This window comes from Hoplias malabaricus, chromosome 14 (assembly GCF_029633855.1).
Source record: "Hoplias malabaricus isolate fHopMal1 chromosome 14, fHopMal1.hap1, whole genome shotgun sequence".
NCBI classification, from domain to species: Eukaryota; Metazoa; Chordata; class Actinopteri; order Characiformes; family Erythrinidae; genus Hoplias; species Hoplias malabaricus.
In genome coordinates, this window is record NC_089813.1 from 26,710,416 (window position 1) to 26,735,453 (window position 25,038).

The 25,038-nt window shown below is 41.3% G+C and overlaps 1 protein-coding gene across 2 annotated transcripts in view; it reads left to right on the plus strand.

Moving 5' to 3' along the window:
- The window catches only part of grid2 (glutamate receptor, ionotropic, delta 2), a 599,368-nt gene that overhangs the window by 571,337 nt on the left and 2,993 nt on the right, over window positions 1-25,038 (plus strand). Inside the window, exons 15-16 of one of the 2 annotated variants that reach the window (XM_066644041.1) lie at window positions 14,220-14,460; window positions 20,845-21,065. In XM_066644041.1, the coding sequence (XP_066500138.1) occupies window positions 14,220-14,460; window positions 20,845-21,027 (424 nt within the window). In that variant the 3' untranslated portion in view covers window positions 21,028-21,065. The remainder of the gene's footprint in view (window positions 1-14,219; window positions 14,461-20,844; window positions 21,066-25,038) is intronic. The other variant, XM_066644040.1, reaches the window with a different exon arrangement.

A 25,038-nucleotide genomic window follows, 5' to 3' on the forward strand; every position in this document is an offset into this window, starting at 1 on the left:
GTCTAACTGACTAATTCCCTGAGTGTAATAGTTTTAGTTTTATAATCTGTGAAGTGCAATATGTAGAGAGTATAGTGTTATTTGGGACACAGCTCTCTCTTCCATTGTTGATTTGCAGTGCTGCCAGCGCTGACAAATAAGCACATGTTTACCAGCAAAAAGACGCATGAAATTTAATAGGCCCATTCACACGAAGTAGACATGAATCCGATCAAGGACCACATATGAAAGTAACTCCAACCTGATTAGGCAAGTCCACACAGCCCTGAAAAAGTCACATTTGAGTCACGTTAAGGCAGGAAAAATAATCATATTTGCTTCACTTCGGGCTGGTAATGTAAATGTTGCCGATACTCAACCGGTATAGAGGGTCTGCTGATTAATTTTACAGCATTATATAGTCCCGGTCAATAATCATATATCAATAAAATGGATCTAGTATAATTATGATACTTTAATTGCCACTGAACATAGGTATAGGCTTCCTTAATGAGCGGTGAAGTATTGTTCTTTTTGGTCAGAATCTCCAGTTATTTTTTGTGGATTTTTTGGATGAACAGAAAGGACCCACAAGCTGCTAAACATCAGCATTTGATATATAAGCCTCTAAGCTATCCTTTCTGTCTGCCGGTGTATACTGTCTGTCACCTATGGGAAGTCACGGCACCAATACTGATTCACAATCTGGTGACAGATGTATATATAGCACCTGTTTCCGAATTCAGAACGCCTTACCTGTAGTGAAGGAATTGGCCATAGCTATGCTGTGAGACTGGAGTACTCGAGTATTCCCTTTTGTAAACCTTCCTTCATATTGGTCTGAGAAGCTGAGTTCACAGTAGTTTGATTAAGCTGTTGCCAGTTTTGCTTGAATGACAATAGCAGTCTGCTCCAGCCTTGCGCTGACCCATAGGATCAATGTGTAGGTGCAAAAATCAGCATCCAGCATCTCACTCAAGACTCAACTCATCTCAAGCCAGCACTGCATCTACACTGCAGCACAGAACTTGGCACAACAAAGATGTACTATTCAATCCGAATGATAAACTCATCTTCACGCCGTTTTTGTTCTGTGACAGCAGTTTGTTAGCAGCTTTGTATTTTCTAGCAAGATGTAAAGAGACAAGTTCCATCAGCATTAAATGCCAGAGTAGCTCCCAGTATGTGGGCTTTCCTCCTATTATTTGTTTCTGTCAGTATGCAGAGCCCTGCGTTGTCTGTAATGGCGTTTATGAAAGTAAACAAGCTATTAATTGACAGTCATATTTAATTCCTTGCCATTACTGTTGGGACACTGTCAGGCTCATGGGGAGCCATCAATGCTGATTTTAATAGAGCATCTTGCTAAATGTGTCCCCTATGGCTCATGAAACATTGTTGAGGGAGAACAGACCAAGCGTACATCATACGTGCTCTGTTTGGAGACTTTTTTTGCAGCAGGTCAGTTTGTGTAGTTTTTTTGTTGCTGTCGTAACTAAACTTCAGCCGACTTCCTTTTTTTATATTTTTAATTGAAAATGTCTATCCTTCACATTGTTTTCAGTCTCAAAAAGAAAGTTTCCCACTAGGAGCTGTCAAGGTAAAGTAATCCTTGCACACTCTCCCCCCTTCTAAAAAATTAAACAGTGTCTCTCAGAGCAAAAATAATCCCAGGCGCTCTGTCTTTGAAGCCTTTATTAACACTTGGCAAAGCTTAAAAGTTTAAACAAATGTGTCGACACCTTACAACCCACTCAGGCCTTCATCAGGGCACACAAAATGGCAAATCTGTGATTGGTTTTAAAGCTCCTGGTGTGAAACTATGCTTTTGAAACTCTATCATTTATACACCTGAAGAAGTGCCAGTCTCCTTTTGCAAATCCCCTCACCCCTCAAGGTTTTTTCCTCCTTATGTAGGAACGTTTTTGGAGATACATGTATTTCAGCGAGGATATTTTTTTGTTCTGGACAGTTTTTATTCCAAAAATTTTCTGAACATTTAGTTATAACAGTACATAGTGTTCTCCTGTACGTCCAGTACACACTGTACTTCTCAGTACCTCATAGATTGTGATGACAATGTGACGTCTGTTGTTTTAAAAATATTACTGGGTAATTTTAACAATGTTGACCTGTATCACTAATGGGTGCACCTTAAAGTAGTACAGACCCCTCATCACAGGAAGTGTTTGTGGTCTCCAGGGTCTGAGCTGTCTAAGCTTTGCCCCCATCATTGAGAGATCACTCGTTCAATCTCCTGTGATGCCACAGCCATCCAAGCCTGAGAGCCTTAAGACGGCACTATTGCCTTCGCTCTCTGTGTGAGACAGATGGTCCCCTTCCTCCTCTGCCCTCAACACATGACACGGTGCAAGGTGCATATCTGCTGATGTAATAGACCTGGCCAGACAGTGCTCTCCTTTGGCACAGAGGGCTGTCTGGTGATGGGAGCAGTGCAAATAGAAGTCAGTGGTTAACATCATGTGTCTTGGAAGAAGCGCATGCTTTCCCCACACTCCCAGGGTTAGTGGCATTGAGTGGAGCGTTCGGCTAACAGGGTGGAAATGGAGACAAGTAATTATTATCATCAGGTTTAAAAATATTTGAATAAAGAAACAAGGAGTGTAAGCAAGATTTTCTCTTGTGTTTATGAATGTAAATTTCATTTGTGGGCATATGTTCAGCATTTAAGTGAAAGCTCCTGAATGTCCGAGTGTGTGCATTGTCTTCATGCATATTACTTTGATGACTCTGTAATTTCTGTGTAGGTGGAGCATTATTGATTGCTGTGTCAAAGCTGGTAGAGTATGAGAGAGACAGAGAGTGAGAGAGTCTTACAGAAAGTATTTTTTTTTTTCAGAGGTTTAACAGAGAGGTCAACAGAGCTCTCTCTCTTTGAGACATATACTTTTTAGTAGTGTGGAGTGAGGTTCAGATACAGTTTTTCAAGCCAGGACTATTTGCTGCATGCTGTGCCCTATGTCTGTGAAAAAGTCTAGTAGAAATAAATAACATTGCTCTATAACTCATGTAGCACATGCCCATTGTTCGCCAGTGAATTCAGTGATATTACAGAACAAATGAGATGTATGTTGGGCTTACTGCAGAAACCAAAGCTATTCAGCCAACAGGCCATCACTTCTTCACTCTTCTTTACCAAGTCTTTCTTAGCAATAAATATTAATGTAGATTTCATGTCGGTTGTCTTTGTATGGAGGAAAAAGAAAATATACTGTATTTTGAACTATGTATTTGAGTGAAAGGCATACAATATTTTTATGAATTAGTTTGTTTTCCAAAGAAAAACATGTATTTCCAAAAAAATACATTTCCTTATTTCTCTTATTTCTATTCTTTTTAGAAGACTCGCATGTGGATTTTTTACATAACTCCAAAGTTTAGTCTAAGGTGCTGGTTGCATTCTCTGCATCTCAGTTCCCCCTAAGCAAGGCTCCCTGCCCCCTAGTGTTCATCGCTGACATCGCTCCTGTAAAGTGAATACATTTTATTTTAAGACTGTTGTGACTGGGATTTAAGCAAATGAAGGTTAGATTTTAACTTCCAAACAGTGATCCAGTTTCATAGACTGCTCTAATGATTTGCTAACCCAGTACTTTACAGTACTGCGGCACCATCCCTTCATGTTTGATTTGTGCATAGTTTCTGTAGACTGAGGAAAGAATGTACATACTTATGTTTGGAAACATAATCAGAAGTGTTTTCTTGTCCAGAGTTCCACATGGCACCCTCTGCAAATTTGAATTTGACAAGATTGACCTGAAAGCTAACGTCTACTCGTTAGAGCTAACTCGACCTGCTAATCACTGACATTTGGCAGGACATGGCGCCAGTCCTTTTCACAAGACAGATGTGGAGCTGGTTAGACTTTCTTGGCAGACTCCCATGTGTAGCAGATTCTACTCACTCTGCATAAAAGACTGCAAACAAAATGGTGCCTGTGATAACATGGCATTTCATGTCCATTGTCATGCAGATCAAAAGTGCTAGCAATTGTGAGGCGCTATCTCTATGCAAGGACTCTGCTGTTGGACAAATGTAATGTGTTAGCGCTGTTCCTTCAGCATGGAACACTTATGGCTGTCAGTTAAAGCTCTGAAGAGTCCAGCGAGCTTAAAGATCCTTAATGAGAGATTATAACGAGTAACTGCAGAGAATGATCCCTTGGCTCCAGATTAGTGTATCTGTGTATGTGTGTTGTGTGGTGAGAAAGAGGGGTTATAGAGTGGTCTCTGTTTATTTGGAAAGACATGTCTACAATTTTCTGATTCAGTTTTTCAGCTGGGAAATCACTCGTTTTTATGCTTTGTTTTTTTTTTATTTCCAGTTTCCTTTTTTTTGTTTCCATTTCTTTTCTTTCCTTCCTGCCGATATCAAGTAGTTTGTCTGCCTGCAGTCAGAGCCATCTAATAACGTGATCATTTCTGCCGCAGCTGGTTGCCATAGCAACAGCTCGGGCTAGTCCAACACTCTAATCGGCGCGCAGGGCCCAGGAGGAAGGATAGCCAAGTGAGGAGGACTGCATGACAGACAAGACCTAAAGGAAAGAGAGAGAACCACAAATCCCTGACCGCAACACACCTCAGAGAAGTCAGAAATGAGTTTTGCAGCAGACACACATTCAAAACATCTTACTGCAGAATTCACTTGATGTGTTTTTTCCCCCCAAAGTCACCTGGGGTCTTTAGACTAGAGAGCTTGTTGCATTTAAAGGAATTCTCCAGTGTTTTCCAACCTAATCTCATCCCCTTAAAGAGGACACACATGCTGACTTGAAGTATTCTTATGACAGAAGTGAATGAGAAGCAGCTGTAGCTACTGTTTTGAGACAGCAGATTTTCTCTGGTAGTCCTTTTCCACCAAAAGAACTCTGTTTTTTTAACTGGTTCCATTCAAAATTCTTGGAATATATTCAGCGAACCGCCCCCTATTTCCATCAGTTTTGATGGGAACCAGGTATACTTCATCTATGGTGAGGGGCGGCTTTGCGGGGTCTCTCTGTGGCTGAATTTAGCGCCAGATCCAGACATAAATTGATATAGTCAGGTTCATGGTTTATCTGCTGTTTACAATGGGTTCAGATCAGAGTGAGATATGATACACTTGTAGAGTGTTGTCACATTGTTTCCTTTAAGTTATTTATATTACAGATATAAATGACCAGCTCCACTGCATCATAAGACTTTATTTGAGACTCTGTGCTCTTTCGTGAACCAATCTTCCAAATTAGATTTGTAAATTAGTATCAAACTGGTGGCTATGTGTACTTTAACAGAGTTTTATAGAAGTTATTTTGTCCTGCAGTGTACCTTTTAAAGCCATGTTTACATCCTTGTGTATTGTCTTAGCCATATGAGACCATGAAAATATAACATGGCCCACACTTTCTGGATGCCTCACCTTCTTTCGCTTACCTAAGAATGTTGCTAGCCATCACAGGCTTCTGTCAGCAACACAAACTGGGAATTTGGTAAGATGGCATTCTCCTGCAAGTGTGTATAGCTGTTCAATAACATTGTGTTAGCAACCGTTCAAAAGTAGTCCACATGTCTTGGAGCAAGCTTTTTCCTAGCATACACTCTCCCAGCTTGGAAGCATCATGAGATTGGGGAGACCAAGCTAGAGGGGTGGATTGGAAATGAATACATTAAGAAGAAATATGAATTTTTAAAGAGTATCACTTAGCTGAGAACCCCACATGACCCTCACTTAAAGCCTGGAGTATCCCTTTAAGCTGGATGAGACCAATCTAGACCCTTTCAGCTATTAACAGGGCCAAGCCTTTGCGATTAGCCCAAACGAATGGACATGGACCCCAGCCAGCTCCATCCACGTCTCCACGTTCGGCCGCGATTGAAGTGTTGGCTTCCAGGGACAGACGGCAAGCGGAGTAGTGCATTTGCTGCTTGTTAGATGTCTTCACAAGCCTATCAATCAAAAGCAGCTGCTTTAACAAGCATACGGGCACGCTGCTGTTCTCTCTCAATCTCTCTCTGTCCCTTGCCCCTCCCCATCCCCTTCTCTTCCAAAGCCATGCATTAGCATTCATACATGTTCTTCCAGCACCTGATACATAGTCTACTGTGCACCTCGCAACACCCAGGGCTCAAATTAAGGAACTGTCAGCACACAAGGTGTGGAGAGAATTTAATAAATAAATAAAATGTCGACTGTTGCAAATTAGCAAGCTGTTGTTTTTCCTGCTGGATCTTTAGGTGAAGGCGCGAAGGGGAGACAGCAAAGGAGAGATGGAAGGAGACTGGGAGATAGAGACAGGAATTGGATGAAATGAGACAGACGGGGGTGGGGGTGATCAAACTATTGCGTGATGAGGAAAGACAAAATGAGTGAGTGAGCGAATGGTTAGATTTGCCCCAATGTCATAGAGCATTGTTGAAAATAAAGGTGCACTGCTGCTAAGACTAATTTATGGTTCAATAAAGGACTACTTTTTTAATATTTAAATGAAAGGTTATACACTGAACGTTCAATGGATTAGGAACATCTACTTTATATCTACTCATTGTCCATTTTATCAACAGCGCTGACCATAGAGTAACACTTTGTAGTTCTACAATTACAGACTGTAGTCTACTGTTTCTCTGCATACTTTTGTATCCCCCTTTCACCCTGTTCTTCAATGGTCAGGACCCTCAGGGGACCAACACAGAGCCGGTATGATTTGGGTGATGGTTCATTCTCAGCGCTGCAGTAACACTGGCATGGTAGTGATGTGTTAATGTGTGTTGGGCTGGTGAGAGTGGATCAGACACAGCAATGCTGCTGGAGTTTTTAAAGCCCTCAGTTTCACAAAACTCCAAGAGCACTGCTTTATCTGATCCACTAGTATCAGCCTAAGACACACTAAAACACCAGCACCACATCAGTGTCACTGTACTGAGAATGATCCACCACCCAAATCACACCTGCTTTGTAGGGGTCCTGTCCAGGGTCCTGAACACTGAAGAACAGGGTCAAAGAGGATAAGAAAGTATGCAGAGAAACAGGTGGACTGCAGTTTGTACTTGTAGAAGTACAAAGTGCTCTGGCATGGTCAGAAGGGCTGATGAAATAGACAATGAATGTAGATACAAGGTAGTGATTGTTTGGTGTAACCCCCTATGTGTTCTTTATACCTTTAAGTTTCTTCACACTTGCACATCTAAATTATAAACATGGTTCTTCAGGGAACTAGGGTGGTTCTTCTGGGGAATAAATTCTAAGAAGGTTTCTCATTCAGTTTCTAATGTTTCTCTAAGGCATAATTTCACTTCCCTTACAGAAAACAAAGAATAAGCCTGAGATATGTCTGCAGAGAAATTTGCAGTCACGGCTCTGTCAGGCCCCAGGCAGTGAAGACCTCGGGTTGGAGCTGAACTGCTGATCCTCGGTGGACGTCCTGTTGTTAAAGCCCTGAGGATCTCATGGTTCTGTGTGTGCTGGAAGCGTCAGGGTGTTAATTCATTAGCCAGCGGGGGTGTTAATTTGCTCTGGACCAGCTGCTTGAAACCCGCAAGGTCGTTACCGAGCGTTCTGATCCCTCTTCTCAAAACGTACCGTTTATTTCCTTGACAACTTTGTTTTTATGGTGGCTCTTGAAAGCCATGCTGGTCTGGAGAGGGAAGCTGATTTGCGGAGCCATTAATGTTACAGCGCTTGTTCGACACATTATGGTGCGCAGAGCCTTTGTGGGCTCCACTGAACAAGCAGGTGATCAATAAGAAGAAAAAAAGAAAAAGGAAGGGTGGGCCTGTGGTAACAATGAGCTGTGGTTTGCCGCTGTATTCCCCCCAGTCCGTAACATTCCACATTCAGCTGATTAATAACATGGTGGCCCCCATTTCATGGAATGGATTTTCACTTTAAAAGGAGTGGCTGAAGAACACATGGAGATATATAATTTGACAGGGAAGTGTCTATTTTTCTCCTGCCTCTGTGATTCATAACAGCCACTCAGCAGTGAGGAAAAGACAGCTGTGACTGGCTGCTTTTGGCTGTTTGTTTAAGTGTAGCAAATGCATACTGCTGGCTAGTTACAAAGAATAGAACAGAGGAAAATGTAAGGCAGAATGGAACAGGAAAGAACAAAGTAGATAAACGTGTACGACAAGGGACAGGGAGAGAAATATATAGGGTACAGCAGAGTAGAATAGAAGAGTATGAGGTAGGTGGATGATAGAAAAAGGCATAGCAGAAGTAGAATGGAGTAAAGTAGGAGAACATGTGGTAGGTTAAAGGAACACTAGGTATGATTTGGGGTTTTGTTGTTGTTGTTGTTTTTGTTTTGTTTTTCTTTGGGGGGGGGGTAGTTCCATCGACCTGGTTCCTGGAGTATTTCATTTTTACAGCAGTATACAGAAATCAATGAGGAGAGGAAGGGATGTTGGGGTGGTTCCCTACCCTCCTCCAACAGTTACATACTGCAGTTTCTGCCATGCTGGGCCCCAGAGTAGCAACAACAGTGGCCCTATTCTCCCTATTACAGGTCAGTGGCTCCATTGATAGGGAGAATAAGGCCTCTATCATTGCTACTCAGGGCTCAGCCCTGCAGGAGTTGCACTATGTAACTTTGGGAGGAGGGTAGGAAACCACCCCATCATCCCTTCCTCTCCTCATTGATTTCTATATAGTGCCGTAAAAATGAATTACTCTAGGAGGAAGCCACAGGAGCTAAAAGCCCAAATCTTACCTAATGTTCCTTTAAGGATAGAGTAGAATGAAATACAATACATCAGTGGTTATTAAACTTTTTAGACTAGGTAACAGTTATTGTCGAAGCAAAACCTCCAAGCACCACTTCTGAGCCTCTGGGGTGGGGTTAGATGGGGTAATGCATGAATTTGTAAAGGCATTTGTACACTGGGCGCAAGGCAGGAACACACCCTGGAGGGGGCGCCAGTTCTTCACAGGGTGACACATACTCACACCTATGGACACTACCAGCATATGGTTTTGGACTGTGAGAGGAAACCAGAGCACCCAGAGAAAACCCATGCGGACACGAGGAGAACACACTAAACTCCTCACAGACAGTCACTCAGAGCGGGACTCAAACCCACAACCTCCTGGTCCCTGGAGCTGAGTAACTGCGACACTACCTGCTGCACCACCGTACCACCCTAAGCTGAATTTCAATATAATATCATTTATGTTTAATAGGCTATAGGTGAAAACAGCATGGCACTTACGTAGAGCAGGTGCTCACAGCGGCTCTCTGTGCTTGTCTCAGTAGGTCAAGGAGGCTTGGCGCTTGTAGTGTTAAACAATGTTTTAGAACTCTACCTTTTGTTGGTATGCATACCACAGTTTGAGAACCACTGCAACAGAGGATTGTATAAAGTATAACAAGGTAGGCATATGATATAATGTATTACTATAGAACACATTGCAAATGTAAGAGAATGATTTAATAGAATAGAATGCTATTGAGTATCATGGAATAGAGCAGAGTAGATGCCATTTTAGGGTGTACAGTACAGTATAGGGAGGTGCGTTATGTAATAGAATAGAGTAGAATACAACCACCAAAAACCAGATATAAAAGAACATAACGGTACAGAATAGAATCATTTGCCTAGAGGAATCTCTTTTTTGCTCCAAAAACATTATTCATCTGCGCCATTCAGTTCAACAGCAACAGAACAAGAATATTACATGCTGTGAACACTTAGATCTCAGATAAAAACACAGAACAATTAGAAGCACATAATGCGAGAAATTGCAACACCGAATGAGACACTCTTTCTAAAGGACTTTCTGTGCAGCTTGTTCTGTCCTTTTTTGTCCTGTTATAATTCTTATAATTAGCTGATTAGCATGGTGCTAAAGCAGCACATCTCTTATGGAATGGTGTTGTGTGTTCAGATGTGTATAATGGGCTTTTTCTATTACGCTCAGAGGCTGATTCTTTTGAAAGCGTGTCAGTCCTGCCTCTCTGACAGCACTGTATATGAAGTGACCTTCTGCAGGTGGAAGGTTACTTCCTGTCATAAGAAATAACTGAGCTGACACACTGAGCCCTGGAACACCAAGCCCACACCCCCAGCAGTAAACCATTTACCAGAGCAATATTACACAGAGTAAAAACCAGTGTTGGAATGTGGATAAGAATGACAATCGAGAAAATCGAATATGAATAAACACCAATGCAAAGGTGTATGTATTGGATAGATACCAGCCACAACAGAAAGTGTGGAAGGTGAACAGCAAGTTCTTGAAGTTGATGTGTCAGATTGTGAAAACCATATTTTGCTCAGTGCATCTCCGAATCTTGTGGGATGTTCTAGGTATGCAGTGGATAATGTCTACCAAAAGTGGTCCAAGGAGGGACCACCATTTAACTGTCATGGTCACTCAAGGTATGTGTGTGTGGTGCAAGGGCTAGCCCGTTAGTTCCAGTTGCATAGAAGAGATAATATAAAACATACTGCCGAAACATACTGCCGTTAATGCTGCAATGAATGAAAGGTGTCAGAACATGCAGTGTATCACAGCTTGGAGCTACGAAGCTGCAGACAGGTCCATGTGCCCATGCTGTGCCCTAGACAGCATCTGAACGGGACCATGGAACTGTGTGTTCTGGTCTGATGAATCACCTTTACTTTTACATCCTGTAGATTTACCTGAGGAAGTAATTGGCACAAGGATGCTCTGTGTAAAGAAGTCTACCAGCAGGGGCAGTGTGATGCTCTGGGCAGTGTGCTGCTGGGAATCTCCTGTCCTGGCATTCATGTGGATGTGGCTTTGATAAGTACCACCTACCTAAACATTGTTGTAAAATTCCATAAAGGAAGTGGCTTTTCCAACAGAATAATAAGAGCCCTGCAACACGGCAAAAATTGTTCAGGAATTGTTTGAGAAAAGAGTGTGGGATGTTCTGGAAAGGCTGGTCCATGGAGGCTCCAACTTCCAGCTTACAGGGCTTAAAGCAACACTAGGTAAGCTTTGTAGTTTTTGCTTTGTCTCCCTCTACAGTTGGAGAGTGCAGTTTACTTGTACAGCATTGTCCTGAAAATGAAGGGCAGGGAGGAGTTGGGGTAGTTTTTTTAAATGATCCGCTGCTAACATCTTAGCGGTAGATACCACAGGACACCTTCAGAGGTCTTTTGCAGTCCATGCCTCAATGAATCAGAGTTGTTCTGTTGGAACAAGGGGGACCTACACAATATTAAGCATGTGGTTTTAATGTTATGGGCCATCGTTATATAACATGCATTGTATGTGTTGTCATTCACTTCCTCTTGCTTGATAGAGTGTTGGGATTTATTAGTTCTCTCTCTTGAACTGAAGTGACCTCCGCCACTGATATTTTCTCAAACGCATGTGTGCAGTGTTGCATGGCTAAGTGTTCTTGGCACATTCCGTAAGTGATCTTTAAATCTGGAATCACAGCAAAGCCCCACCACCACCCCCGGTTGTGTCAGCAGTGTCAACCATGTTAGCACAATCAAAAACACAACACTCAATATTGATGAAAGACTGTGAGTCATAGCACCTGACCTCCACGTTACCTCTCCAGATGGGATTTCAAGGAGAATTGAATACTGACTTCATGCTGTAAATGTTTTAGTTTATATGCTGGAAAGAAGAAATATTAAGTAATACTCTGTTACACAAAAAAGGTGCCACAAAGGATTCTTTGAGCAATGCCATAGTAGGCAGTTTGGGTTCATAAAGAACCATGTTTGTTTAAGAGATGTGTGAGTGGGAAGAACCTTTTAAAGGATTAAAATCCATCACTCGATCTTAAGGTTCTTTACCCATTTAAACGTATTAGCAAAAATGTGTACCTGCCTGACAGGAGACTTGAGCCACTGTCTGCTGTATGGAGAGCAGCAGTGTTATCCACTATGCTACACCAACCACTGGTCTGTCTCAAAACCTAGTGAGCTGTCTAACTAGAGAGCATTTTACGTCATCGCTCCCAACAGGTAGGCTGTCCCAGTTCTTAGACACCTCATTCTGAGGTCTACTAAGATATCGTAAAAAGGCAGCATCGAACCCTTCCTTAGCCGCGAAGGCAATCTCATAATGCAATGCCAGAACAGTTCCTGTATATTTCGGTCTTCTCCCAGAGCAAAAATAATTAAAATCACGACAAAAATGGGAAGATTAGAATCCAACGCGCTGAAACGCCGAGGCAATGCTAGTCGCTGAGGTAAAATTATAAAACACCGGTTGCGTGTGGTGGGCGGGAACAAATCGTTCTCTAACTAGAGCATCTCAATAATCTGCCTCATGAGGACAGGCGACAGTTAGAACGCTGCCAACTGAAACAGCTGTCTATGTAGCAGAACACCCCACACTTTAGATTTGAGTTTAATTTGCAGGCCAAATTTGATAAGTAAATAAACATATATAAAATAATCCATTTCACCTCAGTGTCCCAGTGCTTTTCATCATGAAAACCAGCACAGATTCTTTAGCACAAAGTTGGTGTGCTTTGCTTCCCATCTGAAATCCCATCTGGAGAGGTGATGTGGAAAATGAAACAGAATATCACTGCAGTCCCATTAAAAACACATATCTCCATTTCTGTGGATTTTTAGTTCACTACATTTGAACACAGCAGCTGTCCTTCACACTGTGTGAAAATGTCAAGATGATTGGACCAATCGAAAGGCTCCAAAATAACCTGAAAGTTTATCCATCTCCTGTAAAGTTACTATTTTGGAAGATACATGTTTTTAATAATTGGTCGGTAACCATATGTTGCTTCATGTGCTACTTTTTTAAAACACAAAGATCCCATATCACCTCAGTAATTTTGCTTCACTTTGTCTGTCTCATAAAAAGGCGTTGTGGGATTTGTGTAATAAATAGGAGTTAATTGCTTGTTTATATTGCTATAAATAGGTTGCTATACATTCAACCCTATCCATCTATCCATGTAAATGGACACCAAGCATAAAAATGCACTGCTTATATAATATGAAATTTAAAGCTTTTAATAAGGGGATCTTAAAAGGTCAGAGATGTGTTCAGTGTAAGTTGGGATGGATGTCATAAAACGTACATGTGGTTTTTGGTGGAGACATGCAGGTTAGGAAAGTGTTCTTGCGCAGCGTGCTCCATTACACATCACTGACATCCTGCACAGAGCTCTAATCAGCAACTTAAGCGGAAACCTTGTATTTTTTTCTACAATAAATTCACAAAAAATGAAGCTACGTTGTGGAAATCGGCCTCCCAGTTTACACGTCACTACACTGGAAATGCTGAGAATGAGCTGTTATTGATATTTGCTTGGTTTGCTTTCTATATAATAAAGAAAAAGCTGAAATGTTGGCCTGTTTTCCATGTGCTGAAGAGGTCCAGTGTCACCATCGATGGTATACTTCAGCTGCTCTTTCTAACTTGTTGTGATTGAATTAATATTACTATACAGTGCTCCTTACAAATTAGAGAGCACCCTTCAGACTACAGCTTCTGCTGTAGCTAACAGCTACATGAAAATCTTTTTTTTTTTTATATGTTGAGCTTGAATGTGTGTGCGTATGTGCGCAGCTGCAGAGTGGGCCTGAATACAGACACTTGGCAGCTCTCTGCTCTCTTCCTAAGGGAGTGTTCACGTGGTGTCACTGGCCACTGGAGGCAGTGAGGCCAGAGAGACAACTCTGCAATGCAAAACAGTCAATCAGTGAGAAGAGCACTTCTGAAACCCCAGTGTTGTGCGCTACTCATCGTTCATATTTAGTCGCTGAGCTCCTGTTATTGCAAATCTGCCCTCTACATTAAGACATGCTTGTTTTAAGACTGACGCATAGAACAGAATGCTGGCATCTACTTTTATTTATGAGGAAGTACTGCCCTCTAGTGTTGGCAAACGGAGTGTCACTGCAGCAACAGATGAAACACTGGATTATAGGATGGTGGAGAATCTCCTGGTGACTGTTGGAGAGTCACAATAATGTGATAATATCGATTGTTGTAATTAGGTAGTTGTCATTTTTTCTCTTTTTTTTCTTCAATCATATCATTACATCTCTAACTGTTGAATCAAGAAATCTGACCAATCCATTTTATTTGTAACTATGATTGTCACAATTATTATTATAAAGTTCAATATCAAAATTATATTATGATGAAAAATCATTGGCCTAATTGAATTTACTCTCTTTTAATCAATGCAGAACATGTGACTGTTTAGTCACAGACTTCCCCTGTTGAAATGTACTTTGGAACCCTCTGGACAATGTGCATTTCCCATATTCTATGTTCAGGATCTTGGAACTGCAGCAGAACGGTGATATGGACATACTGAAGCTGAAGTGGTGGCCCAGGGACAGCCCGTGTGACCTGTACTCGGCCGTGGGCACCAAGAAAAGCGGCAGTGCCTTGGACATCCACAGCTTTGCTGGCGTGTTCTTCGTGCTGGCAGCCGGCGTGGTTCTGTCCTGCCTCATCGCCACTGTGGAGACCTGGTGGACGAGGCGGAAGGGCTCCAGAGTGCCCTCCAAGGAGGTGAGAATCCTGGGGCGGGAGGCTTCATCACAACTGAGTTGGCTGGTGAGGGGCAAAAAAAAAAAAAGAGAGGGAAATAAAGATTGAATTGCACTAATGCGTCAAAAATCAATATCTATTTTAGAGCTGTTTTGAGTTAAACACATCAATCTATTTTTGAATTGCTGAATTGTTTAGTGACGTCGTGAAGTATATAATCTTGCTTCTGACAAATATTCATCCAGTATCCCTATTAAAGGCAAACAGTGGAAGGGGCAAAAAGTCTGAAACAACCAGGGTAACAAAGAGCACACAAAACCTTCTGAGGGCACATTCTCCTCAAGACAGAGACATAAACACAGACTTTTCAAAGCCTTAAACAGGCACTTTCCAAAGATATACTAGACATAAAAAACACAAAATAAATCAATGTGTTCACATCTTCCCTAATAATCTAATCTTGATCATTTTTATTAAACGAAAACAGTTCAGTTATTGAATAAAATTGAGCAATGGCTGGAAGACCCGTCTTAATACTTCATTCTGATAGTGATGCCATTTTGATGTGTTGCTTGTTAACGCTTGAGAAAATTAATTGGCAACAACAAATTGAATGTAATTCTGCTTCTTGGCAGCTCAGGTTCTGCCATTAAGATAAACTGCATCACTCTGAATGGGAACGTTAGGATGCTCTAAATGACAGAACCCATTTTGTTTCCCTGTCCACTTAAAACATCAAATGCAGGCCAATTAGTTGCCATTGATGCAGTGTACCAGACAAGGGGAGAGGCTTCATCCATTAAAAGCCCACTACACCTGAAAGGCTGCTATCTGAAGGAATGATTTAACCCTAATGGCTCCTCATCATCCTCTCAGGTGTCAAATTGCAGACGTTTGACACTTCCAGTTAACACGGCCTCTATAACCTACTTTATGGAATACAGTCCACTCACGTCCATCAAGTCCCGGTCCCTTCCCATACGCTTTCCCCAGCTCGTCTCTCTGAATCAAAATGAACCTGATCTTAGAAACCTCACACACCACAGGCAGTGCATGCAAACACGTCTTTGTTCACAGTTTCAGACGAAAAACAAAGGTGTGTAAAAAAGGGAAAAAAAAACACCTCCCACCCTCCAAAAGATTGCTTTTTGATCAGTGAGCAGCGTTTGTGTCCAGCCTTGAGACGACCTCCCACCTACCTTCCAAACAGCTTTCATCTGCCAGTAGAAGCAGCAGGCTGTGCACCACCCCAGCACACACGGCGATGGCCATAGCAACAGCCCCCCGCCATTTCTGCTATGGCCCTGGCCTCAGGCCCGTGACCCACTGACCACTCGGCAGGCACGCAGCAGTTAGAGAAGCTAAAGTGTTGCTGATAATGAATTTGACCAACGCAAGAGTACATTCCGTTTAGGTCCAGATTTGTATCTTTTTTTTTTTTACAAACAAATTTCTTTTTATAATATTAGTCTGAGTAAAAGTAATAACATTACATTTTTGGTGCAATAAAGAAAATACATACAAATGCCAATGGGTAAATTGTTGAGAAAGTAAGTCAAATGTAAATATAAAGAGAATACAATGAGTCTGGTGATTTCACTTCATCCTGCAAATAAAACCAGTAATGTCTGAAGTCTGGAGATTGAATAGGAACATTGCAAAATATAAAATAAAATAAAATAAAATAAAATAAAACACTTAATTCTCACCATTTCAAAATAACATAAAAACTCAATACCCATGTCTTTCAAACCCTCAGATGGCACTGTATTAAAAAACAAGATGTCTGGGTCCTGGATATCACTACATTCAAGAATACACTGACTGTTAGACTGTTATTTGCACATGAGGAGTCAAAAGGCAGCAACGCCCAGAAATGCTGCCACCTTTCCTGGGCTTGAGATTGCACATTGTGAACCTGCTTTGTGATTTTAGGAGATCTGACCCTTTTATATGGTTTATGGAAAAATGTACAGGTTGTTCTCCAGGCCACAGGAAAAAAAGGCCCGCTCAGATTGTAACCAGCATAAAGTTTAGAAGCGAAGGTCTGGTTTGAGGGTGTATGCTTCTAGTAGACAGATAGATATTTCAGCAAGACCGTGCCGTGCCACCTTCTGAATATTTTACAACAGCGTGGCTGGGTATTCACAGAATAGCCGACCTGTATTTTGCTGAAAATATGTGCTGCATTGTGAAGGGTAAAATACAGTAACAAAGGCCAGTTGCGGAGTTATGTAATGAAAGAATGGCAAAATATCGGCATAGGTTTCCTCCAACTGTGATTTTGGATGGGGACTGGACTCACCATGACCCTGAACAGAATGAATGAATGATTTTCAAATTGAGATCAGTTTGTGTCTTCAGTCTCATTATTAATTAGGTACAGTAAAAGCAAAGGTTCTATAAGAGTGGCAAAAATATTTCTTTCTCAACATCTCTAGGAGTGTTGCAGGCATTACGTTTGGAATAATCACATATTTGTCATTAATTAAACTTTGTACAGTGCCACACAAAATAGTGTTTAAGAAATAGTTTCCAATTAAATGCAATGTTCGTGATTATTATAAATAAGTTACAAAAAAAATTTATCTTAAAATCTCCAGTCTGTTTGGATGCTGGAAACCAGTCTAACGTTTTTCTGAAGCCTCATTGTCAGTAAACGGGTAAACAAAAAAACAAAGGGTTTCCATCCGATAGGCTAGGCTTTCTCTCTCTCTGCCCATGGCAGAGAAATGGCATCTGGAGTTGCTTAGACAGCAAAAAGAGACCCCAAACGTCCAAATGCATGAGGATGTTTCTTTATTCCTGTGGGTGATATTGACTTATTTTTGCTGTTTCAGATGACCTAAGGTGGAACTGATTCTTAATTCAGGAGCGCGCTAACTGCATGGAAGTAAACACAGACTGAAAGTGCTTCACAAATAAACACCTGCAGTTATAAACAGTGAATAAAAACTTAGAGACAAGTTAAACTTCAGACGCATACAAACAAGAGTCATGATTTATTCCTCAAATATACTGTTAATAGACTCTGAGCTTCTGAATATAAACAAACCAGAGGGAGCAGCAGCTGCTCAGAATCATAGGCGTTCCCATTAATACAGATGGAACTGAATTTTACTAATCACAGTTTAATCACAATTTCTGCTTCATCAGCATTTCACATACTGCACCAACTCTTTCAGAACTGAGGTTTTTAAATGTGTATAGGACGCTACGATATATGACACTATGGAAACGATCACTTATGCTGTATAATATAGCAGATGGCCGTGCCATGTTTCCTGTAGTATATTTGTTGCTAGTGGCCTTTTACAGACAGTGTACCAGCTGGAGAGGGACAGTTATGTCTCCTTGATTCCTGGAGGAGGGACATCTTACTGAAATATTCATATTAGTCTCACTCTCTTATGTTTACAGATCATGTACAGGCTATGCTGTGTGCATTTAAAGTTTCTAGGTAACATATGTAGAGTAAAGATTGTGCAGAAAGGGACCTGCATGCTGTAGTTATTACTCAGTGTACACATAAGCATATGGCTCTTGAAAGGTAATTAATAGGCGTTCTTGATATGATTATCAACATAAGGTGAAACTAAGGTGGATTTCCGGTGAGGATTTGTAAAGTGGCTTTCAGAAGGTCAGCTGTCACACTTGAACCTCCTCTTGGCTCCTGCGGTGAGATCACGTTGGGGTGGCTCCTTTCTTCGGTGCGCTCTTCCAGAAGGTTCCATCAGACTTGAAGCTTGTCAGGGCTCACTGACAGGCAAACACACACACACACAGAGCTGAGCACACCACAGTCGAGTGATCAATCAGTTTTAATATTAGTAGTGAACTGACTGGCAGAGTGCAAAAGATAAAAGCTGAGATGAAAGCCCACTTCTAACACATTGTCATCATCCTAAGGACATAGGTAAATTTTCAAATACTCACTTAGACTTATTTCATCATTTTTTTAAACTCTCATGTTCCATCATATACCTCGGTTGTTTTTATCATTCATGGGCATGGTGTAACACCTTAGTTTCTAAGTGGTGTGCCCTTGCAACTAAACACATTCCGATGAAAGCCCATTCCTGCTGTGTAAAAATATACCCCAATCAGCAATCAGCCATAATATTAAAATGACCTTGTTTCTTAGTTCATTGTCCATTTTATCAGCTCCTTCACATAAAGATGCACTTTGTAGTTTCACAATTACAAACTATAGTCCATCTGTTGTTTTTGCACACTTTGTTAACCCCTTTCATTATATGATGCTGCTGTGTTTGTCCACTCACTGCCGACTATTTAAGACCCACCTGCAATATTAGTCTACCTTGTAGATGTAAAGTCAGATACAGTAGCTCATCTGTGGCTGCAGTATTTATTTGGTCATCCTCTAGTCTTTCTTCAGCGGACTCTTTGGTGGACTTTTCTCCAGCAGTGCCACTGAGGGCATTAAAACCACATATTCACTGCTGTGTCTGATCCACTCCTACCACCGCAGCACACCTTAATACATCACCATCACATCAGTTTCACTGCAGCTCCGAGACGTCCATCACCCCAATCATACCTGCCCTGTGGTGGGCCTGACCATTGAATAACAGGGTGAAATGGTGGCTAATAAAATTTGCAGAGCTGGATAGACTACTGCAGTTGTAGAAGTACAAAGTGTGCCTGTATGGTCAGTGGAGATTATAAAATGGGCCGTCATTTTAGAACAAAGGAGGTCATTTTAGTGCTATGCTGGTCAGTGCAAAAAGAAACAGAGAACAATGTTTTGTTTCTTTTCTGATAGCAGTGTGTTTTTTGTTTGTTTTGTTTTTTTGCATATTACATTTAAAAGTAAATTCCTTTGTTAAATAAGTATTGACTTATTATTATCATTATGTTAAATTCATTTGATTTTCACCAAGAAAAATATGTCAGTAATTTGAGAAATGGAGGAAAGTTACTAATAACTCATCATATTAATATAGGATTTACAATTTTTGAGTGTATAAGTCACATATTAAACTGCAGTTTCCAGAAACAACGAAGCATTTTTTTTCTCTTTTACATGGCGGCAATGGGTTTCCATACATTCTTAACCTGACTGCTTTCTTTATTTCCTGCCTAGCTAACATCGAGAGCACACCAAAACAATAGAATGAATATGTGTTTGTGTCTCTGTCTCTTAACATGTGCGTGCACACACACACACACACACAAACAAACAAACATAATCAAACACACACACATACACTGCATATGTCATGGTGTTAGCCTGTCCCTGTTTCCTCTCTCTCTGCTTCTCTGTGATCTCTTGGCTGCCCTTCTCTCTCTCTCTCTCTCTCTCGGTGCAAACTGATTCAGATTGACAAGTCGACAAATCACCTTCTGCCCCATGTTAGCCAGGTAGAAATTCCCTCTGAATGTTTTTCAGAGGGCACTGTCTACTAGTAATTTGCAGAGAGGCTGCCATTTGAATCCAGAGAGCCAGAGAATGCACGGTGTGATGAGCAAGCCATGCCATTGGCCAAGCTGTATCCTCTTCATGTGCCTGAGGAAAAAAAAGAAAGGAAAGAACAGAAACTGTCCGTCCACCTCGGATGTCTGCTGTGTCATTGCTGTTGCGATTATGTGGAGTCCAGCATTACTTCCAAGCATCTTTAGACCATGACTGTGATCATGGTCTCCTTTTAAACCCCTTCAACTGCAAGAGCCTGTATGTAAGCCCACAATTCAGTTCCTCACTCTCATGACTTATATATTAAACAAACAAAACAAGGAAATATAGTTTCAGGGTTCTTACCCAATGTATGTTTACACATACAACAATAAGCCTACAGTTGATGGGGTTAAAGTCCAAAAAAGTCCACTCTTGCATTTTTGTCAAAGGCTTTTGCTGAAACAATAGAGTGAAGTTTTGCATTGAACTCTCATTCTCTTTTTCAAATTGGAGTTTGCTGAACACCACACAATCCTCTGTGTTGACCATTATTTTGATCTCAAGAAATGTGTGATTTCTGTCAGAAGAAGAAAAGAAAAGGAGTCTCTGGCTGAAACTACAGCATTCCTTTATTTGTTTTTGTTTTTTAATTTTGTTTTGTTTTGTAGATAAGTACTCTGTGTTGAAGGGTTAAAGCGGGCGAGGGAGAGAAATGAAAAAATGCCATTTTTACCATCTCACCTTTCCAGGTATCTGGCTCGGACGTAGAAAAGAAAAAAAAAAAAAAAAAAAAAAAAAAAAAAAGCCAAGTCTGTGTGCTGACTGTTTGTTTGTTTTGTCTTTCTCTATTCATTCCCCCACCTCTCTCAAACAACCTCTCTCTCGTCCTTCATTTGCCTGCTCCATCCGTCCGCCTGTCCGCCTGCTTGTGTGTTTCTCCATCCCGCCGTCCTCCTGTGGCTCGTGGGCTGTTCATGGCTGCGCAGACGCAGGCCGACGGGCCGTCCGTCCGGCAGGATGAGCCGTGCCACGAGCCACAGAGTGACATCACACTCACGCTCAGGCCATCATCTAATCACCTCTCGCCCGCATGCTGCGCCACACCCCTGGACTCCACCCTCCGCCACACGTTTGCCATTCCATCACGAACCGTCTTCTGCCAACACTGAGCGGGCCTCTCTCCGCACTCAGCGAGCCTCCGGCACATGTAGGTAGTTTGTCTTACACCTCAGAGAGATACAGCACTGCAGAAATGCTGTGGGTAAAGTTTAGCCACTGACCTCTATGCAGCAAATGAGGGTTCCATTTCCAACACCACAGTAGTGGGCTTGGACCAGACTTCTAAAACTACATTAGTGTACATTTGCCACATGGTTGAAACAACAGAAGTCACTCTGGAAAAATGTCACATATCATCACTGTCCAAAGAAAAACGTGTATCTCTATTTTTGTTGATTTTTAAGGTTGCTACATCATTTGGACACAGCAGCTGTCCTTCAGTGTTCTTGATGCTGTCCTTCAGAATTGTCATGATGACTGAACTAATAGAAATGCTCCAAAATGATTTAGAATAAAATATATTTACACTGACTTCAGTTGAAAGTTGTGAAGGTTTTTTCCTTCTCCTATAAAATGACTATTTTGGAGGTACAGGTTTGTCTTTGGACAGTGGCGATAAATAAGTTTTAAAAGTTCTCAAACCATTAAGTTTGCCGAACAGTGCATAGTCGACTGTGCGGGGGACTAATCTGATCTCAGGAAATGGCTATGGTTTCTGTCAGAGAAAGCCAACAGTGACTAAAAATCAATACACTGGAAAACACATTTATTGGAGGTCCGTTATACATTATGTTTCAAAGGTCGAAACAGGCCACTGCTGTGTAATCTTTTGAGGGTTTAGATATATTGAGTTGATTGAATTCAGACAATGAAGTTATATCCAGTTTTATATATATATACAATGGCCTTTGATATCTGCAAAATCTAAGGAAATGGATTATTAACTGAAACCCGTTTTTTTTTTTTTTTTTTCAAAAGAACTACCCATAGTGCAGGTGTTTGACTGGCTGGAATGGAAACTTATTGGAGCTCTAAAACAAAACAGCCTTGAGTCACAGCTTACAGTTGTATAAACATATTCAGTGCTAAGTAGGAAGCATTGATTTCTCTTGCGTACACCTAATAACACTGTAGAAACAGATGTGAATGCTATTTTATAACACTAAACAGTAGACCCTTTCCCCATAATCCTTGAAATAAAGTCTGAAAGAAATAATTTCCTTGCTGAAAAACATGAATTGTAAGGTGTAGATCTAATTCTGTAAAATTGCATTTTCTTTAAAAGGACAGTCTTTTTTTTCTTTCACAATGTATCTATATTAGAGAAGACTTCAATGCACTCCAGTCCCTAGTCACTCCTTATATGCTCACACTTAAAGGGATAGTTTGGTGAAAAATCTAAAGAACACTTTCCCTCTTACCCCAAATCTAGGCCATCAGCAAATATCAGCCACAACATTATGACTACCTCCTTGTTTCTACATTCACAGTCCATTCTCTCAGCTCCACTGACCATATAGTGGGTATATTGTAAGTCTACAAATTTAACCTGTCTTTTGCCTGTCGCTCTGCATACTTTCTTTACCCCCCTCCACCATGTTTTTCAATGGTCTGGACCACGACAAAGCAGGTGTGATTTGGGTAGTGAATCTTTCTCAGCACTGCAGTGATACTGATGTGTTGGTGGTGTATTAGTGTGTGTTAATAATGATAATATGTTACACACCCCCTCCAGGGTGTATTCCCGCCTTGCGCCCAATGATTACAGGTAGGCTCTGGACCCAACGCGACCCTGAACTGGATAAGCGGTTACAGACAAAGAATGAATGAATATATTACACTTGCATAGTCCTGGACTGAAAATAGCCCACCAACCAAAAATATCCAACCGACAGCGTCCTGTGTCTACTGATGAACTAGAGGATGACCAACACAAGCCATGCAACAGCAGATGAGCTACTGCCTCTAACTGTGGAGTTTAAAAACTCCAGCTATTATAGCTCTGATCCACTATTACAAATGTACACTAACATGCCACCACCATGTCAGTGTCACTACAGCGCTGAGAATGATCCACTTCTCAAGTAATACCTGCTCTGTGGTGATCCTGAAGAACAGGGTGAAAGGGGAGGAGCAAACGATGCGATACACTCTGTAATTGCAGCACTACAAATTGCTCCTTTATCAGTAAGTGGAGCTGAGAGAATGGACAGTGAGTGTAAAAACAAGGAAGGGGTCATAATATTACGGCTGATCAGTGTATATGTCTAATTAGCATTTTATAAACTGCAAATATATTTAACGTAAAGTTTATGTGGTTTCTATGACCTGGCTATATCTGAGAGATATATAGAGAGTAGATCCAATGCCAAACTAGTCCTTCAAAGTGTAATGGCTCCTTGGAACTTTCTAACTCACTTCATTCACAACTGTACAATATACGTCTTTCCAACACTGCCCGTATCAGCTACCCACAAGCCCCTTCCTTCTCCTCATGCCTCTCTGAGTTAGGAGGCTTAAAGTGGAGTCCCAACCCTAGCCAGGCCGCCACACCCACCCCCCCCCCCCCCCCCACCCCCACCACCACTTCCCCCTTCCTGTATTCAGGGACCTGCCGCCTGCTGCCACTGGACAAAATCCCAGGATTGAACTTGAAACACCCCCAAACAGGAAGCCACTTTGCCCTCTGGGCCCACTTCTGCCCCTCCAAGACAGGCCAGCATCCTGTGAGTGTGAATATTTAATACGTCTGCTGAACAATAGTAGACAACAGTGTTACCTTACACGACAATTCTGTACTGATCCAAACAAGAACTTGTTTGAACCAATTAAAGCAAGGAAGCATCTTAACCTATTGCCAGCGCAACACATTCATTCCGTTTGGACGAAGTTGATCATGCCTGGGTTTGTATTCCTTTCCAACCAACACAACAGTAAAATATATTATTAACAAATATTTTAATACTGTAGTGTGCCGTTTTAAAAAAAGATGGGTTCTTTTTAAGGAACAATATTTCTTAATCCTGCTCCTAACAACACACCACCAGTTTCCAGTATTCCTTTAACACACCTGACCTAGATCCTCATCTGTGCTTAAAACTGTGTGGTTCTGTGAGTCACCAGAAGCAAGATGTAGAAGTACTGTGATAGGAGATGCATTTTTGGTTCCCAAGCCAGCCCTCAGGGACCCCCCTGATGGTCCATTTTTCATCAGCTCCAGTGTCCAGCACATAGAGACAGAGCATAAACCTGGACCGGTTACTGTGTGGTGGCCTACGAGTGCCGGTTTGTGAACCACTGCTATAAATAATATTTTGGCTGCTTTATCAGTTCTTTTGGTAAAGAGGATGTGTGAGTGTGACAGTCATTTTCAATTTAAAGAACCTTCACATAATATTAGTCTGTTCTGCTGGATGTATGCAAACGTGTTGATAGCACTGGTCACACAACATGCTTTGTTGATCTCCTAAGTGGACATATCCTCTCCAATGCACAAATGCAAGATTTCACACGTTAAATTTATTTTTTATTTGTGAGCTTTAACAGATAAGAGAAATATAAAATATTAAATGTGCACTGACTTGAATGTGCCACATGTTATGTTTTATTCTCTGTACCTAATATGTCCGTTTCAGCAAATAAACTGTAACAAAATGCATTAAAGGAACACTAGGTCGTATTTCTACCTTAAACTAACTTCAATTAACAGCTTCAAAATCATTGTGATGCTCCAGTGACCTCTAGTAGAAAGAATAGGGCTTGTGCTGTTGCTACTCCAGGCTCAACACTGCAGAAACTGCACTATGTACCTTTTGGAGGAGAGTAGGAAACCAGTATAAATGAATTACACTCTGTATCTTCAGGGGGGTCCAGGAGCACAAATACAAAATCTTACGTAGTGTTTACCCCTGTAAAGAGTGAGAAAGTGTGTTCCCTGCAGAGGATGTGTACAACATTTCACCATGTATTGTGACCAGAGGTGCCCACATTTTGCATACAACTGTACAAAGGTTTCCCAGAACTGTAAGTGAAGGAGGGTTTAGGGTTTTGTTGTGCTTGAAGTGGTCTGCAATATGCCCAGTCTTTAAGGATCCAGCTGTGAATCAGGATAATTTCTTGCC